The 18,197-nt window shown below is 40.9% G+C and overlaps 1 protein-coding gene across 1 annotated transcript in view; it reads left to right on the top strand.

Annotated features, from left to right (window-relative positions):
- Nucleotides 1-14,924, top strand: part of glud1a (glutamate dehydrogenase 1a) — a 28,321-nt gene extending 13,397 nt beyond the window's left edge. Inside the window, exons 4-13 of the mRNA XM_084076643.1 lie at nucleotides 5,042-5,105; nucleotides 6,090-6,184; nucleotides 6,858-7,037; nucleotides 8,016-8,153; nucleotides 10,136-10,273; nucleotides 10,608-10,688; nucleotides 10,987-11,110; nucleotides 11,555-11,646; nucleotides 11,845-11,907; nucleotides 12,439-14,924. Of these exons, the coding sequence (XP_083932769.1) occupies nucleotides 5,042-5,105; nucleotides 6,090-6,184; nucleotides 6,858-7,037; nucleotides 8,016-8,153; nucleotides 10,136-10,273; nucleotides 10,608-10,688; nucleotides 10,987-11,110; nucleotides 11,555-11,646; nucleotides 11,845-11,907; nucleotides 12,439-12,558 (1,095 nt within the window). The 3' untranslated portion in view covers nucleotides 12,559-14,924. The remainder of the gene's footprint in view (nucleotides 1-5,041; nucleotides 5,106-6,089; nucleotides 6,185-6,857; nucleotides 7,038-8,015; nucleotides 8,154-10,135; nucleotides 10,274-10,607; nucleotides 10,689-10,986; nucleotides 11,111-11,554; nucleotides 11,647-11,844; nucleotides 11,908-12,438) is intronic.
- Nucleotides 14,925-18,197: the final 3,273 nt, after the last annotated feature.

Raw genomic sequence — 18,197 nt, forward strand, 5'->3', positions numbered from 1 at the left:
CACTGTGCTACGATGCATGTAAACTCTGTGACCGTTACAGAGTCACACTGTGTGTCTTACCCAGAGAAAAAAACACAGTGTTTGACACTAAAGCAGAGGAGGAGGTATTATTTTCAGGGGCTTAGTTTCCATTTGAAAGGATAAAGCAGTGTGCCAACGTTTGGCAGCAAAGCCCTTCTATTAGTATGTCACTTTCCCTTGGTTATCTTGCACAGGCTCTTGTTACTGTGTCACTTAAACCACTAGTTAAAAGACAACACAGCTTTCTCACAAGATGCCAGATGCACAATAGAGCTGAACCACGTTCATGTTCAGGGTCTGAATTTAACCGTAGCATTACTACCTGCTGCCACACAAAATACTTTAGGGCTGCAACTGTCCATTGTTTTTTTTTTGTAGCGGTTATTCTATCAACTACTTTTTTGTAATAATCGAGCAGCGACTGTTTTGTTTTTGAGAATTGAGAAAAAATTCTACTAGATTTGTTTTATAATCTATTAAATGGATTAGTGTGATCAACCACTTAACACTATTTTATAGCATTTAATATTTATACTATGAAAAATTAACGAAAGGAAAAAGGGGGGGGGGGGGGGGATCTTCTCCCCAAATCGTTTATTATCGAAATTGATGAATTTTCATAATTGATTAATTACTTTTTTCCCTCTACACCAAATCTCTTTGTCAAAAATAGCCGATCTAGAAGGCCAAAGTGATGTGTTGTGGGCTTGTAGATTGGCTATTTTTAATGAATGTTTGCCCCTTTGTGCCGCACTGCGAGCTTGTACATCTGATATTTTTGAAAGTCTTTGAAAAATATCGAAAATGTTTGAATAATTTTGATACATTTATAACATAAATCTTCTCTTCTGGGCGTCCCTGGCAAAACCTTTTCAGATGGGGCCCTGTGGCCAAGATAGATGGGGGTCCTTGGTACAAGAAAGTTTGAGAACCATTGCACCATAGGCGACACTCAAAAAACACTCAGATTCCTGGAAACGACAACAACATTCCTGGACTGTCCAGGTTGAATCATGGACGGGTGACAACCCTAGCTGTCCCCTTATACTCATATGACATGTCCAGCCCTCGCATGGCACCCTCTTGCACTCACTCATTTACAGTACGCTGAACATGCAGGTGACGTTAAATAAAGACAGTGAGGGTCACTGCTCAGGACAGAGGGACTACACGCACGCACACACACACACACACACACACACACACACACACACACACACACACACAGAGCGACAGGTCCCATGCATGTGGTCTTTTAAAGTACCAGCTGTGGGGTGCAGTGATAATAATAGATTTGTATGAGTGGCAGTGTTGCACGTTGCTCACGTCCCCCACACTGATATGTGAGACCTGATCTCCACATAGTGTACACTCTACACAGTTTACAAATAGAACCAAATGGACCCGTTAGGGTCCATTTGGTTCCATTTTTGGGGGCACCACCTCCATTTTTGTGTAGAAACAGGAACTCGGTTTGACTCCTCCCCTTTCTTAGTCCACTTCCTGGGTGCTTCTGTGTTTATTCCTACTAACAACAACACACTACATGTTTAGGGCAGTGGTGCTTGAGAGATTAGGGTCCATTTGGTTCCATTTGTATACTGTCAGAGTTGTAAGGGTCAATTTAGACACCCTGAAAGTCCCTGGAGTCCACTTTGAGAACCACTGATCTAATGGATAAATAGATTATTTTTTTAAAGAAAGGACTGACATGTTCAAAAAAAAAATATTTTAGCATTCACCTGTTGCATGGTTTCCTCAAGTAGACCAATCACAGCTCATGCCACTACTGTATGTGCATGAGGTCATAAAAACGGAAGCGCCTCCGGCTACAAACAGTTTGCACAACCACAAATTGCCTGGTGAGGTGAAAGTGAAACTCTACCAACAGTGGAAAGTAGTTGTAGTTGATAATCTATGCATATAAAAACATATTAAGTGAACCTCTAAGCAACATTGTTCTTGGGAAGCACTTTTTGTATATTTCCCAGCAACTAGAATCTTTCAAATAGGGCGCCATGCTCTTCATTGATTCCAGGCTAGCCTAGGCTGGGATCAATACCATTTTTGGTTTTCTGATCCGGTCTGGAGCGGATATAACTTGACGTCATCAGGCCGGCCGGAACTCAAGACCCGAACCAAGCGTGCCGTGCTCCAAAATGATTCCCCTAGTTTAAAATGTGTTTAGTTTGGTGTAATCGTTTTGTTTCTTTCGGTATAATACTCGTTGGTTTATCCATCTTTCATTCTAAATCGTAGCGTGACTAGCGACTAGTGACTTACTTGATTCTCATTATGTGGGGAACAAAAACAATGTGACGCAAACCGGAACACACCACCAGAACCCATTTTTTTTCCCCTTTTATTTTTTCTAAACCGTATCACACAGCTCAGTTTTAGTATGAATACCAGGCTTTCCTCTATGGTGGAAAGGCGGGTGATGCGAGGTTCATTCCAGGCGATATGGAGAGGAAGTTCCCACCCCTACACACACACACACACACACACACACACACACACACACACACACACACACACACACACACAACCGTGTGCTGTCCATTGCTTGAGTGGGGAAGGAACTGCTGAACCAACAGAATTTACATTTAATAGCGTTGTTGTTGGGTAAAAACCTTGTATGTCCTCCATATTTTAACATTTTATGTTTTCTTTTTTCATAAATTGATGCCCTGCTTAGCTTACAAGAGTGTTGTGCAAAAGTAGCAAAAATAGGCAATCTACAAGCTTACAATGTATCGCATGCAATGCGATGCATTGTGAGCTTGTACAGTAGATCTGCTATTTTCGCAATGAAACTTAGTGAAAGTTGCCTGTCTGTGGGTTTTATCAATATTGAATCAATGAAAAGTATTAACAAGCTTGTAACTACATAATAATTGTGTTTTATCTATTGGAACGCAAGTTATTATTTTTCCCATTACCACGGCTGATTTCAGTCATTTGGAGTCCATAGAAGCCAGCATGTCTTCTATGGAACCATGTTGCACAGGCTCTCAATACGTCTGTGACATATTGAGAGCTGGCAGATCGGCTATTTTCGGTTACTATTCCAAGATTAAAGCATTTGAAGTGGTCAAACTAGCAACATTTTCAGAAGCATATTCCATAAAATCCTAATGGTCTGGGATATTTCATAAAAGCAAAGGTTAAAGCCTCAGTCTGTGATATCTTCACCTGGTTGGCAGTATGTAGAACATCAGGAACAATATTACTAAAACATCATAATTTTACACATTTTTCAGCAGTGAGATTTTATTTTGTTTTAATCCATGTATAGACAGCAGCGCTCTGTTCCACTGCACCATACCGTGACTCAGTCACTTCTCTTTTCTCTACTTCTACTCTTCTCTCAGCTTCCCCTCACCCTCCCTTTCAATTTGAATTATCTTATTTGTTCGGACTGCAGAGGCAAATCCAATTTGTTTGTCCAATAGGATGTTGGAGAAACAAGGACGGACTGCACTGCAGTGCCCACGCTGGTCATTTGCAAGTGTGATCAGATCCGATTTGTGTATTCAGACATCATGGAACTACCTGCAATTCTTCTGCATTGGTTGCTGTGGCAACAGCTGTTACAGTACATCCCCAAAATGTCTAGCTATAAGGGATGAAGGGAGTAACACAAAAAAAAAGTAGGCGGGGAGACGAGGACAGTCTAGGACCAGTCCATAAATAATGTATTAACAAACGTAGGGGATTGGCAAGCAAACAAGAGAAGGGCGCATACCAGTATTTCTGAGGTGCTGCTGAACTTGGTGCAGAAGTCTAAAAGTGAAGAAAAGGCTGCACACTCATTGCAGAACTGCATAACAGTAGGCATCAGCGACAGAGGATGTTTTGGACAGACTGAGACACATCTTTGGAAATAAAACATTTCAAACCACCTTCACTTACAGCAAAAATACATTAGTTTAATGCAGATTAAAATATTTGCATAAGTTATTATTGTTATTATTATCATTATAATTCAGTCACTCAGACCTTCATCAGGCTTTTTATCAGGCAAAAATAGCCCAAAAAGGCTTGCAGTTGGTGCAGAATGCGGCTGCCAGACTCATTGCTGGGACTAGGAGATCAGAGCATATAACCCCGGTACTAGCTGCACTGCACTGGCTGACAGTAACTTTTAGAATTGATTTTATTGTTAACTTTTAAAGCTCTTAGCTAGTGATACCAATACCTAGCTGACCTGCTGGAACCCCATGTGCCTGAGGTCCTCTGATTCGGCCCTACTATAGTCTAAGCGGGTGACCAAGGGTGGGTGGGCCTTTGCCACCAGGGCCCCCAGACTCTAGAACAGCCTCCCATTGGACCTCAGGTTTGCTAGTTCCATAACCATTTTTGAATCTAAATTAAAGACCCATATCTATACCTTTTTAACTCCCTAACAACAGAATTTGGTGCATCTATTCTCACTGATACTGTTGTTGTGTGTTGTTTTTGTTGCTGTAATTGTTTATGATTTATGATTCACTGTTTGATTTTAAGTTGTTAAGCACTTTGTGCTATATAAATAAAGATTATTATTATAAATTCTATTTTCACTATATGTCGTACAGGAAAGTATATATGGCTTAAGTGGTTAACACGTCATCAGCCTGCACCCTCCTCCAGGCATTACTAAATATACTCTGCTTACGTTAACTACGGTTGGGGTGTAGAGTTAGCCTGGCGTAGCTAGACTATATCACTGCTTGGATATGAGTCTGGTGCTTCCATGAGGACGTTTTGTTTCCCAAGGGGCGGGATCAAAACAATGTCCCTCGACGCAATTGGTTAGACCTACAACCAACTACCAATTACAGGAGCCCATATTCGAATACTGGGCCCTGATTGGTGCCCCACGTCTTCTGGAACAGGAAATGGATTCTATGGAGCGGTGCCAGACCCAAATCGCAGAGTGCAATTTATTTTTGCACTCGCAGATTCGTCTGGTCCCAGGCTAGTGTAGAGTGTGTTTGTGTGTGTGTGTGTATTAACTCTATTTGTGTTTTTCCAGGATAACGAGTTGGAGAAAATCACCAGGAGATTCACCGTTGAACTGGCCAAGAAAGGATTCATTGGTGAGATGCATGCACACACACACACACACGCACACGCACCATGGCCTTAAACCATTCAAGGCTTTATTGACCAACAGTAGTGTTTTGAAATCAATTATTTGACACACAGGGAGCCAGAGCAATGATTTAAGAACTAGAGTGAAATGCTCCACTTTCTTGGTATTGGTAAGACTCCAGCAGTGTTCTGAATCAACTGCAGTCGTCCGATTGATTTTTTTTAGGGAGACCTGTAAAGACACCGTTTCAGTAGTCCAGTCTACTGAAGATGAATGCATGGACACGTTTTTATAGATACATGCTCACAACACCTTTGTGAGCATGTAGATCGGCTATTTTCACAATGTTTGCTTCTAATTTTGACAATTTAATTTTATAGTGTAGTTTGTTGATTACTTTTGACGCAGTAATGGTCTTATTTATTACTATTCGTTATTGTCACTTTAGAAATGTGCAGATACCCTGTATATACTTCTACTGTACGTTGATTTGTTTACGGTCCCCAAAGAACTTTTGGGGGCAGAGTCCCGACCCATAGTTTGAGACTGGGTCGGCACACAGGTCTAGCACTTTCCAAGATCGGCATCAGACCTTAACTCTCTCAGTGCCACACAACGAGATATCCCGAGTTTTTTCTGAATGCCCTCAGTGCCAAGAACAAAAAATCCCGAGTTTTTAATTCTTTTTTTTTGGAAAAGAATGTTCAGAAACCAAGATAACATTATCTGAAGATTTGCAGCTCCATCCACTCCTTGTTTAACTTATAACTGATTCAATTACACTTTTTTTAATTGCTGGCACAGTATGATTTTTTTTTTATTTCATTGGCACTGAGAGAGTTAAAAGATAAATAGTATGCATGGAGGCTAGAGTCTTTTAGTTTAGACGCACACACCTACCTCACTAATAAAGGTGACTAGATAACAGAGCAGCCACGTGTGCGCTTGGTGAGCTGAGGTGCTGCTGCTTTGTGTTTGTGGCGTCCAGGTCCCGGTATCGACGTCCCTGCTCCTGACATGAGCACTGGAGAGCGAGAAATGTCCTGGATCGCTGACACCTACGCAACCACCATGGGATACAATGTAAGTCTCACCTCAGTTTAGTGACTAAATCAAAATATCACCATGTTTTTTGACCAAATAACCTGCATATTGTGACGACAACGACATCTATTGGTGCTTTCGCAAAAGTATTTACGCAATGATATTTTTAAAATAACCGTTCATGCCCTCATATACTAAATAATATATACATATATAGTAGTGGGGTGGTCCAAAAAAGGTTGAGAAGCAGTAGAATAGAAAAACTCAGTTATCAGACTGATTTCAGGATTCCATAGAAGCAAGCATGTTCTCTATGAAACCATGTTGCACAGCGAAAATAGCCAATTTACAAGCTCTCGCTTGTAGATAGGCTATTTTCGGTTATCTTTTATCTTTTTTTTAAGATTAGAGCATTTGAAGTGGTCAAAACTAGCAATATGTTTAGAAGCATTTTCCATAAAATCCTAATGGTCTTGGATATTTCATAAAAGCAAAGGTTAAGGCCTCAGTCTGTGATTTCCTCACCTTGTTGGCAGTATGTAGAACAGCAATATTACTAGAACATCATAAATCATAATTTTACATATTGTGCTAATTGTCTAGGAAACAGCGTTTTCCTTTCACAAATCGCATAATAGGACTTGGCAATACACCTTTCATTTTGCTTTAATCCATGCTGAACTCTGTCTTTCCTTTCTGTCCGTGTTTCCAGGACATCAACGCTCACGCCTGTGTGACGGGCAAACCCATCAGCCAGGGAGGAATCCACGGTCGCATCTCGGCCACCGGTCGCGGTGTCTTCCACGGCATCGAGAACTTCATTAACGAGGGGTCCTTCATGAGCCAGGTGGGCATGTGCCCCGGCTTCCAGGACAAGACCTTCGTCATCCAGGTATGTCATCATCATCATCCCTACGGTCATTGAATATTACCTAATAGTAGCGTTAAATAGCTCTATTAGTAATCATTGCTATAGACTCTAGAATGTTGGTTCAGTAACAGGGGGGCTCTCCAGCTCTTTAAACTGAAAATACATTTTCAGGTCACACAAATTGTTATCCAGACCTGAAAATATATTTGTGTTTATCAAAGAGCTGGAGAGATGAGGAGACCCCTGTTGCTGAACAAACACCCTTTATCAGAATAAAGAGCTTTAACTTAAACCCCCTCTTTTTCCTTTTTTTCTTTTTTAAAACAAAAACAAAAAAGACATACTGTATCACTTACACCTGCTTTTAAGGCGGGAGCTGGACACAAGAAGACAATCATAAAAGGTGCAAAGGAGGTCAGCACACTGTAGCTCCCTTAAGTGTATTCCATTGGCACATCCAGCAGTAGCTGCTGTAGTTACTGCACAATGTGCCAGTGAAATGCACTTAAGGGACTGGTTCTGCTACAGTGTGCAGTCACTTCTTTGTACCTCTCTAGAAAGTCTTTAGGCCACATGTGTGTGTGTGTGACTCAGAGGAGAAACAGTATGACTCAACTGAATGTTATTTCCCACTACTGCTGTCTTTTAGATGGTTAAGTACACTGCAGCGGTGCAGACAACTCAAGGCTGTTATTTGCTTTAGAATCCATTAGGAGTTAACACACGTACTTTGCATCTTGCATTAAATGGATAGTTTACAAAGCTGAGAGACAGACAGTAGGAAAGCTGAGAAGGAGACACTTTAGGAGACATGCAATAGGAAGGCTGAGAAGGAGACAGTGTAGGAAAAGTGGGACAGATAGTAGGATAGCTGAGAGTCAGGCTGTTTAGGAGGGACAGGTAGTAGGATTGCTGAGAGTGAGACTGTAGGAGAGACAGACAGTAGGAAAGTGTGTGTGTGTATAGTATTTATTTAATTATATGTGTGTGTTTGTGCAGGGTTTCGGTAACGTGGGCCTACACTCCATGCGTTATCTGCATCGTTTTGGAGCCAAGTGCGTGGGTGTAGGAGAGATGGATGGAAACATCTGGAACCCCAACGGCATCGACCCCAAAGAGCTGGAGGACTACAAGCTGGTTAGTACTTTATGTCATGTTTTTAATATTGTCTCTGTCGGGCAGAAAGCTCTTATCTCCATATCTAAACTTTGTGTGTTTTTTTTAACGTAAATTAACGCCCTACTTGATCATACTACAGTGTCACACAAAAGCATCAAAAGTAGCAGTTTATTTTTCGGCTATTCGAAAAATGTTGATAAATATTGACAAACCTTCTCTTATGGGGGGTCCTTGGCACTAACTCTTTTCAGATGGGGGAATCGGCGGCCAAATACAATTTGTACATATCAATTTGGACATATGAAACTGTTTGAGAACTATGGCTTTCTATAATTTAATATACATGTATATGAATCATGTCAAACTATTGCCATGCATAGAAATAAAAGTAAGAAACTGTTGCTCATATCGTCTCTGTCAGGTGGAAACCTCATATGTGCAAAACTGTTACTTTTCAGGATTCAAATAAAAAAATGGCAAAAGTAGCAGATCTACAAGCTCAAAACGCGGCGCGGTAAGCCTTGTATAGATCAGGAACCTGAAATCTCCTGTTTCTGAAGGGTGAGGCAGCTTGATGTACAAGTACACCCCCTGGACATGACGCTAGTATGTCACAGGGACTGATCAAGTAGGGCGTTTATTTATGAAAAAACACAAAAAGTTAAGATATGGCGATAAGAGGTTTCTGCCTGACAGCAAGGATATAATGCTAATATAAAGCTCCCATGTGAAACCTGGAAGAGGAAGAAAAAGATGTGTTGGTTATATGGTAGAGATGGTATCCATAGCAATAAGCATTGTAGCTGCTGTGAAACTGGCAGTGGAAGGGTTATGACCTATCTATTATTTTATTTAGTACCATTGTACTGTATACACTTTATGCCATTTAATATACAAATAGTAACTGTCAATCCGGTTTGAAACGCAATGTTTTTTGTTGAGATTCTGAATTCTTGACTCCAGGTTTGTGTTTCTGTAACTCCCTCATCCCATCTTCAAATGTGACTGATTAATCCAGGGCTGAGCATGTGTGAACCTTTGACTTGATACTTTTAAATTAAATTCATTATTTCCATGGACACAATGAAAATCATTGTTTTATTTGAAAATTCCAGGCCTGCACCAAATGACAATTTGTAATGTAGCTCACTGTATCTTTTTTTAAAATTTGAAAACAACTCTTCAGTTAATGCTGTTAGTTACTGTGGTTCAGTGACAATATTGTCTACAGATAACATGATAACGATAGAAAGGATAGTGACGCCACCTAGTGGATAAACTATATTTTTAACATTCCGAAAGCCCAAAGAGCTGATGTTGGAATGACATGACCTTTGCTAACTGCAAATATCTGTAGTGTACCACCAATCCTTCACATATCTGTAGTGTACCACCATTCCTTCACATACAGTATCTGTAGTGTACCACCATTCCTTCACATATCTGTAGTGTACCACCATTCCTTCAAATATCTGTAGTGTACCACCATTCCTTCAAGTAGGCAGTGTGGCAGTTACTGAGCCATCCAGTAAATTAATCACAATTATTACATAATCCCTCTAATGGCAATTATTTTTAGCATAATCGTCGTAATCATTTCCATGTTGAAAAATGTTCATTTTCAAAAATAGTGGAAATAGCAGATCTACAAGCTCAAAACGTGTCACATCCTTAAGCGTTTTGAACTGGTAGATCGGCTATGTTTCTTTTAATAGTATAGTTATTACATTGTGTAAAGTTATTTGTCATTATCTGCACTGTGCACCTTTCTGTTTACGAAACCTAAAAGCCAAACAGAAATGTCATTTTTTTTCAAATTCATTATGTTCCATTGTTCAACGACAGAAACGCAATTAATCACACATTCATCAAAATTATTTGAGCGACAGCTAATCGTCAGGTAGAATTTCATCATTGTGACAGCCTCTGTTCCTCTGTGTGTGTGTGTGTGTGTGTGTGTGTGTGTGTGTGTGTGTGTGTGTGTGTGTGTGTGTGTCCAGGAGCACGGCACCATCGTGGGCTTCCCCAACTCCACTCCGTACGAGGGCAGCATCCTGGAGGCCGAGTGTGACATCCTCATCCCTGCTGCCAGCGAGAAGCAGCTCACCAAGAGCAACGCCCACAAGATCAAAGCCAAGGTCACTACCACCACTCACCTGGACACCCAACAACCACAAAAACACAAGAATATCTGGATAATTAGACGCTTATAAAGGTTATGATAATGTTGGTATGACGTGTGGGGCCATTAACCGTATACACAGCTGTAGTAGTCGACTGCAGTGGTTCTCAGCGTGGGGTCCGGGGTCCTCCAAGGGTTCCAGGGGGGTTCCAAGGCGTCCCCAGCTAAATGATTAATAGTTGGGATCCAAATGGAAACTGCATACTTTTGGGGGCTTTGGAAGCCGATCTGAAGAAAGTTAAGTGAAGTGCTAGTCTAACTAGTGTGTATGTGTGTGTGTGTGTGTGTAGATCATTGCTGAAGGTGCCAACGGTCCAACAACCCCTGAGGCCGACAAAATCTTCCTGGAGAGAAACATCATGGTGATCCCGGTGAGTCACACCAGCCATTCAACTGTCGGGAGACCGTTACTGTGGCAATTAACCACGTGGTAAACTGAAAAGATTTATGCCTAATTTACATTGAGTTGCGCGCTGGTGTCGTGCACCGGAAAATAGACGATCTACAATCTACTTGTAGATCTGACATTTTTCGGTTTAGGCTCACACGGTACAAGAATGGCAAAACATTGTGAAAATTGCATTCATAAAATCGCCGTCCTAAAATGTTGATGTGCTCACAAGTATTAAGTATAGTAATATAAACCTGTGTGTGGTGTGTCTCCTGTAGGACATGTACCTGAACGCCGGAGGTGTGACGGTGTCCTACTTTGAGTGGCTGAAAAACCTGAACCACGTCAGCTACGGACGGCTCACCTTCAAATACGAGAGAGACTCCAACTACCATCTGCTGAGTACGATGAGCTTTGCAAAGCTGATGACTACATTTTAAATTGAAAGATACTGTACTTTTGAGTCCACTACATTTCTAGGAAGGGACCAAATCTTACAAAAAATATATTATGAATTAACCTACTTTCAGTGAGTTTTTCTGCTTTACTGAACAATGGCATCTGCCGAAAAGACTGTGCCTCGGCCAGCCGTGGTCACATGTAGTGAAGATAGACAATCTTGTGAGCTTGTACATCATGTCACCATTTTTGAAAATGTACTTTGTAATTTGTACTTTTGAATGCTTGAGTATGTATATAATTTGTCCGCCACACACACACACACACACACACACACACACACACACACACACACACACACACACACACCATATGCACACAGCAGACATTGTCAGTCATGTGATGAGTTTCCCCCTCCCTCCCTCCCTCCCTCCCTCCCTCCCACAGTGTCGGTTCAGGAGAGTTTGGAGAGGAAGTTTGGTAAACATGGAGGTGCCATCCCTGTTATCCCCACCTCCGAGTTCCAGGCTAGGATCTCTGTGAGTACACACACACACACACACACACACACACACACACACAGTCTAAACACACATCTATCTATCTCTCTCTCTCTCTCACCCATATCATATTTCAGTGTGGCCCAGCCCCCTATCCTCAGGGTTATGTCGGGACACAGGCACCAGAATTCTTTCTGAATATGTTCTGTAGTAACTGTGCGTGTGTGTGTGTTACAGGGTGCCTCAGAGAAGGACATTGTTCACTCAGGACTGGCCTACACCATGGAGCGCTCTGCCAGGGTAAGACATGCACACACACACACACACCCACAAGCACACAAAGAGACAATCACACACATACACACACACATACAGTCACATGCACATACACAAAGAGATACAGAATGAACTCACTTTCCTCACACTCAAAGGCAGTGTGAGTCATTGAGGATTTGCCTTGTTGTTGAAATATACTATACATGGACCTCTCAATCTCACACACACACACACACACACACACACACACACACACACACACACACACACACACACACAGCAGGGTAAAAACATGGCAGGCTGCCATCACTGTGTACTATAGTACACAGTGATGTAAGCAACACAGCTTATTCAAACCTATTCAAATTGATAATGGGTGTGACCGTGTGTTGGATTTTAGGTGTGCTCTCGCTCTCTCTCGCTCTCTCCAAATAGGAAAGGTCAGCTTAGGGTGAAGTTTTGAAACAAATGGCAGCGATATTTTAATGTTTTGCATCTTCTTGGTATAAAAGCTTTGGGACAAATAGCAGCAAACTTCTCTCTCTGTCTTTGCAGCAAATCATGCGTACAGCCGGCAAGTACAACCTGGGCTTGGACCTGCGGACAGCAGCGTACGTCAACGCCATCGAGAAGGTCTTCAAGGTTTACCACGAGGCTGGTCTCACCTTCACATAGACGACCATCTGTCTGTCTGTCTGTCTGTCTGTCTGTCCACCCGTCTGTCTGTCTGTCTGTCCGGTACCCGACGGACGCCTTGTTTTCAATCAAACCTCTCCTCTCCTCTGTGTCCATCTCTGGTCATATCGTATTCGGTTAAAAGTCAAAACCTGATCTATTTTATAATCATTCCATCTCTTCCACACAGCTTTTTCCCCATGAAGGGTCAATTTATGATTCACGCTGCAACTGTCGAGCGACATGTTGTTGCACCACAAATGCGATGACAAAAGTTAAAGCTAAATTACACGTCCTGTTTTTGATATTCAAAAATAGTCTCCTCGTTGACTTAAATTCAACGGTGAAACACTTCTCGAATTCACTCTTTTAGCACTTAAACTAACGTGTTATAAAACCTGGTACAACATTAAACAAACAAACATAAAGTCAACTTCCTGTTGATTAAACGTCTTCTCACTTAACTGCACCAAAAAAAAAACCTGTCCGGTCAATAGCTTTTTTGTATGGAGCGAACACTCCAGTCAGTTACTGCTGCGCTTTATGAAAGATAGGTCAGCCATATTTTACTCATCGCTTGATAACTACACATATCTATCCAGACATAGGAAATGTAGAGCATCAGTTATATATAAAATATATATATATTAACACAAAGCCTTAACGCCACAGAGAGAGAAGATCTCTCCCGCGGTTACATAGAGAAAAAGTTACCAATGTTTGCCTGCAATGCACAAATGTATATTCATCCTTTTTTTAGGTCAAAAAGAAATGAAAAGAACTAAAAAGCTGTTTGTACCCACGGAGCGCAGATGTGCCTCAATATGATCCAGGATGACATAACTGTTCATATGGACAGCAGTCACTTCCATATGGGGGAAACATTGTTACATATACTTTACAATATGCGCTTGGAAAAACGGAGTTCAGAATATAGCTTTTGTATATTTTTGAAACGTGGCACTGAGCATATTGTGAAATGCATGTAAAATGATTTAGTATTTCTCTATGTGGGACTATGCACAGTAAAGTCCATTTGTAACCCTGAGCGTGTACACATGGAACGAAATAGACCTTTTTGGGTCCATTTGGTTCCATTCGTACACGCTCTGAGTTAAATTAAAACTGAGAAATGTACTGTGTAGTTGCCTTTTTTTTCTTTTCCTTTTTCTAAAGCTGGCTCATAAAAAAAAGTGACCTTGTTCTGCCAATAAATGTTTTGAGTTCTGTCCTTGTCCTTCAGACCATATTGTCCTACAGAGACTAAACAACAGGGACTTGTTTTTGTGTGACTCATCATAGGTCAAGAAAGGATCCATTTCTGTTACAAGGGGACTTTTTTCTAAGACGCACAATACTGTAGGGCTGTAAATTAACGTCACACAGACACTGTTGTTTGGTTTCGTAGGCCAGTGTGGTCTAGTGTTAAGGATTAGCACCACGTTAGCTGCCTGCTAAGTCCCAGTCCAGTTACTGACTCCCCATCCTTGCGTGCTCTTATCCTAATGCGTTTATTTACTTTTGATGAACTCATCTAAAACTACAATCCCCAAATTTTTACGTTGTCTCCCTCTCCTTAAGGAGAGGGGTAATTTGCAATCATGTCCGCAAACTAGAATAAAGATGGCGGCGCGCCTAAGTGTTCCATGAGGTTCTGTCATCTGCTTCAAATAACTTTGACATTGTCAACCAGCAGGTGTCCTATCCTACCCGACAACAGGGTCTAAATGTCTCAATGGAAGAGTAGGGAGACCACCTCCAACCACTGCAGATGTACTAGTTATATTGTGTTGGTTCAAATAATGTTTTGTTAATCAAAATGATCGGGTTGTAGCTTTAACATACATATTTATATGTATGTCCCATAGTCATAGTTTGCCGTAAGAATGTATAGCATTTTGAGTTTCTGACGTGGAGGATAACTTGACACTGCAGGTGTTTAGTTAACTGCTTAACGTTTCTGAATCCATTTTGATAATAGCAGATCTACAAGCTCACAAAGCGCCACATAGCGACGCCTCGTGGGCTTGTAAGATCCGCTTTTTCTTTTTTCAAAAATAAAACTTAAGTGGTTAAGCAGCCTAGTTTACAAAAAATGGATGGGTAGCAGTTATGGATGGAGGGGTTGTACCCAATCCAACCAAACATCTACTGCTTAACCTTCAGGGTTCTCTGCCTTTCTCAAAAGCACACTCAGATCAATTTCCATTGCCCAGAAAAAGGGCAGTGCGGGATTTCCAACCAGCAAACCCAATGCTCATATCTGCTAACCAAAAAGTTGTATTTTTTTCCATTTAGCCCAGTGTAATAATCAATCTGTTCATTAATGCTGTACGTTCTTTAAGCAATAAACTATATTGTCACTGTCTGGTGGAAACCTCGTATGTACAAAACTGTTACTTTTCAGAAAATGGAAATACGAACCTGTGTTCCATATGGATCCAATTTAGTTATCATTTAGTCACAACAAGCTCTTGTTAATACCTTTCATTGGTTCAAAGCTCACATCGTATCACATTGCGAGCTTGTAGATCTGCTCTTTTTGCTACTTTTGTGTGACTGTTGTGTTTGACAAAGTAGGGCATTAATTTACGGGAAAAAAACTTTAAAATGTGGCTGTGTGGCACAAGCGATGTGACGATGACAATCGCACACCCACGTACAGTAGAACGAGAGAGCGCTCGGGAAAAGGGACAAACCTCAATGAAGCAAAAAAGTAGGAGAAAAGGAACACAATCGAAATAAGAAAAGGCGTAATTTATATGTCCCAGCAAGAAGGGTGCCGCTCGCCAAAGAAATAACTGATCTGCAACCTCAGTTGAGATGCTCCAGTGCTTTATTCTTTCTGACCTCAGTTCAGATAGATCGGGTCTTTTTGGCAAGCGACACAGACATACCACAGGATATAAATTTGGCTTAACATGCTGAGGAGCGCTTGAGAAAAGAGTTTCGGTGAGGTGCAGTTTGTTTTCTCACACATACACACCTGTGCGCTGTCATTGTCCTTTGGCAGCCACTGCACGCCCCACCCACCCGTCAAACCTTGACGGCATCAGTGTAGTGTTAAAAAAAGATTTCCAGCACACCTTGAAATCAGATTTAAGATGCACTTACTGTACCTTGCCCCCATGTTTGTCTGTCCACAATACAATACAGATTACAGCACATTGTGTCTGGTGCACAGATTGGTTAAAATATTGTTTTGATGCATTGATAGAAGTCCTGATTGTAGCTTTAAAACCTTGAAGTTTATACCCAATTTTTTTTATAATCAGCGTTTCTCAACGCTAGGTCCAGGGACCGCCAAGGGTGCATAATATGAACCCTCTTGGGTCTGTAAAAGAATAATGCATATCGTTGCTATCGGGCAGAAACCTCATCAATATATTTTTTTTCGTTTCTGTTTTTTAAATTAACGTCCTATTTGATCATACTACAGCGCCACACAAAAGTAGCAGATCTTCAATGCTTGCGCGGTGCAAAGCGACGCGTTTTGAGCTTGTCGATCTGCTACTTTTGCTATTTTTGAATTTGAATCCTAAAAAGTAACAGTTTTGGACCGATTTGAAATCTAATTGAGCACAAGTCAGTTTCCATGTGGTCTATTGCTTTTCAGACTGCATAAAAACAATGCGACTACAATCTATAGGTTCCCAAACTGGGGGTCCCCAAATAGGGGTTTTCTCACTCAACAGTAAACAAACCAATATACAGTATAAGTGTATACAGGGTATCTTTCTAACATGACAGTTTAATGGACTTGTAAGACCTTTTTTTAATGCCAAATTGTCAAATCTTGCGTAAGAAAAGAGGCAAACATTGTGAACATAGCTGAACTTCAAGCTCATTACGCCTCGCACAGCGAGGCGTTGTGAGCTTGTAGTTTGGCTATTTTCACAATGGTTATCTGTGGCTCCGAGTCAAACTAAATGCAAGTGATTTTCAGAGTTGGGGGTCCCCAGTTCAAACATCTGATTATTTTGGGGGGTCGTGGCCTGGAAAGTTTGGGAACCCTTGACACAGGCCACAGAACAGATCTGGACTGTCAGTCTGAACAGGGCCTGCCCTTAAGTGTGTCTGCAGAGGTTCAGGCTGGTCCCAGTTGATCCGCTCTTTGAGGCGACACAAAGAAGGGAGAATGGGGAGGAAACAAATACATTAAATATATATATATAATTTAGATACATCTATGTGGGAACAAAATAAATGGAAATGTTTATTTTCGTTATATCAGCTTTGATTTAATTTCATTTTATTTTTTTGGATTCTGTGCAAGATAAACTTGTATTTGCCTTTTTTTTTGTCACAAATGAAAACATGAAAATATTAAGTTGAGTGGTGTGGTTTTATTGTTTTGATCAATTGATTTAGAGACATTCTAGAGAAGGGGGACTGAGACAAGATGATAACGGCATCCCAGCACTCCCGTTGGGTGTTATTTAAATGATTACATTATTAGGCAATATTACATAATTATATGGAACATTGCAAAACATTTCATAGTATAAGTTGGGGCTGGGCGATATGACTTCAAATCAATATGTTTATCAAACTTTTGCCTCCATTATGATTAATGAAAATCTACAAGCTCACTATGATTTTTGATTGACTACTTTAGTCAAATGTAAACAGTACAGTCAGACATTAAGGCTAAAAGGATAACACAAAAACGTCCTGGGGACTTGTTTCCATGGTGGTCCTATGTATTCAATTAATCAACATAGCACAAAAAGAACACAATAATGCATATAATCAACAAATACAAAATACTATGTACAAAGTAGAAAAGGGAACAATGTCGTCAGTGAATGTCACCTCCTTTCTATGGGAAGATTGCGTTTACCTCCCCTTGTGGTCTCCTGATAGATGGATTTTCAGGCTAGTTTTGAAAGAAGCCAGTGATCAACATTTTTTAATGGATGATGTCAGGGCATTCATTTTGGTGGCATAGTAGTAGAATGCGAAGTTATTGTTTGTTCTATAACTGGGTAGTACCAGATTATTGTTGCTCCCTCTAGTATTGTGTCTGTGGGAGTCACTCACTTTGGAGAAGTAGTTAGACAGTTCTGAGGGTAGTGAGAGCATTCCCGCTTGACTATCTTAAATCTACCAATCCCATTTTTAATTGCTTAACCCTGTCTTGTACCCTGAGCCAGATTAGCAAAATGTGTTGGAATTAGGTGGGTCATGGGTTTTAGGCCGAGAAGTAGTCGGTTGGGACGCATTGTGAACTCGAAGTTGCCGCTATTTGTAGTGGGAAAGAGTATTAATATTTTGAATTGGCACCTATATGACCGGAAAGAAAAAGGTATGTGTTACTCTGTATGTGACTTTAGGGGCTTCGTAGTATTGCTTTCAACTGGAACATAATGTTCTATGTGTATAGAACTAAAACTAAAGTACGATACACATACAACACCAGATACGACAATGAATATAGGCACAGCCTCAACCGTGAGAGCCTGCCTATGACATGAGGCTTCTATGACATCAGTACTGACTCTGTCTATAAAACTCTGTATCGGTCAGTGGTGTAAAGTAACTGAGTACATGTACAGTACTCCAGGACTGTACTTAAGTGCACTTTTGAGGAACTTCTACTTTGAGTGTTTCCATTTTTCACAGTACTTTTACTTCTA

The sequence above is a fragment of the Gymnoscopelus microlampas genome, assembly GCF_963454915.1.
Source record: "Gymnoscopelus microlampas genome assembly, chromosome: 13".
Taxonomy (NCBI): Eukaryota; Metazoa; Chordata; class Actinopteri; order Myctophiformes; family Myctophidae; genus Gymnoscopelus; species Gymnoscopelus microlampas.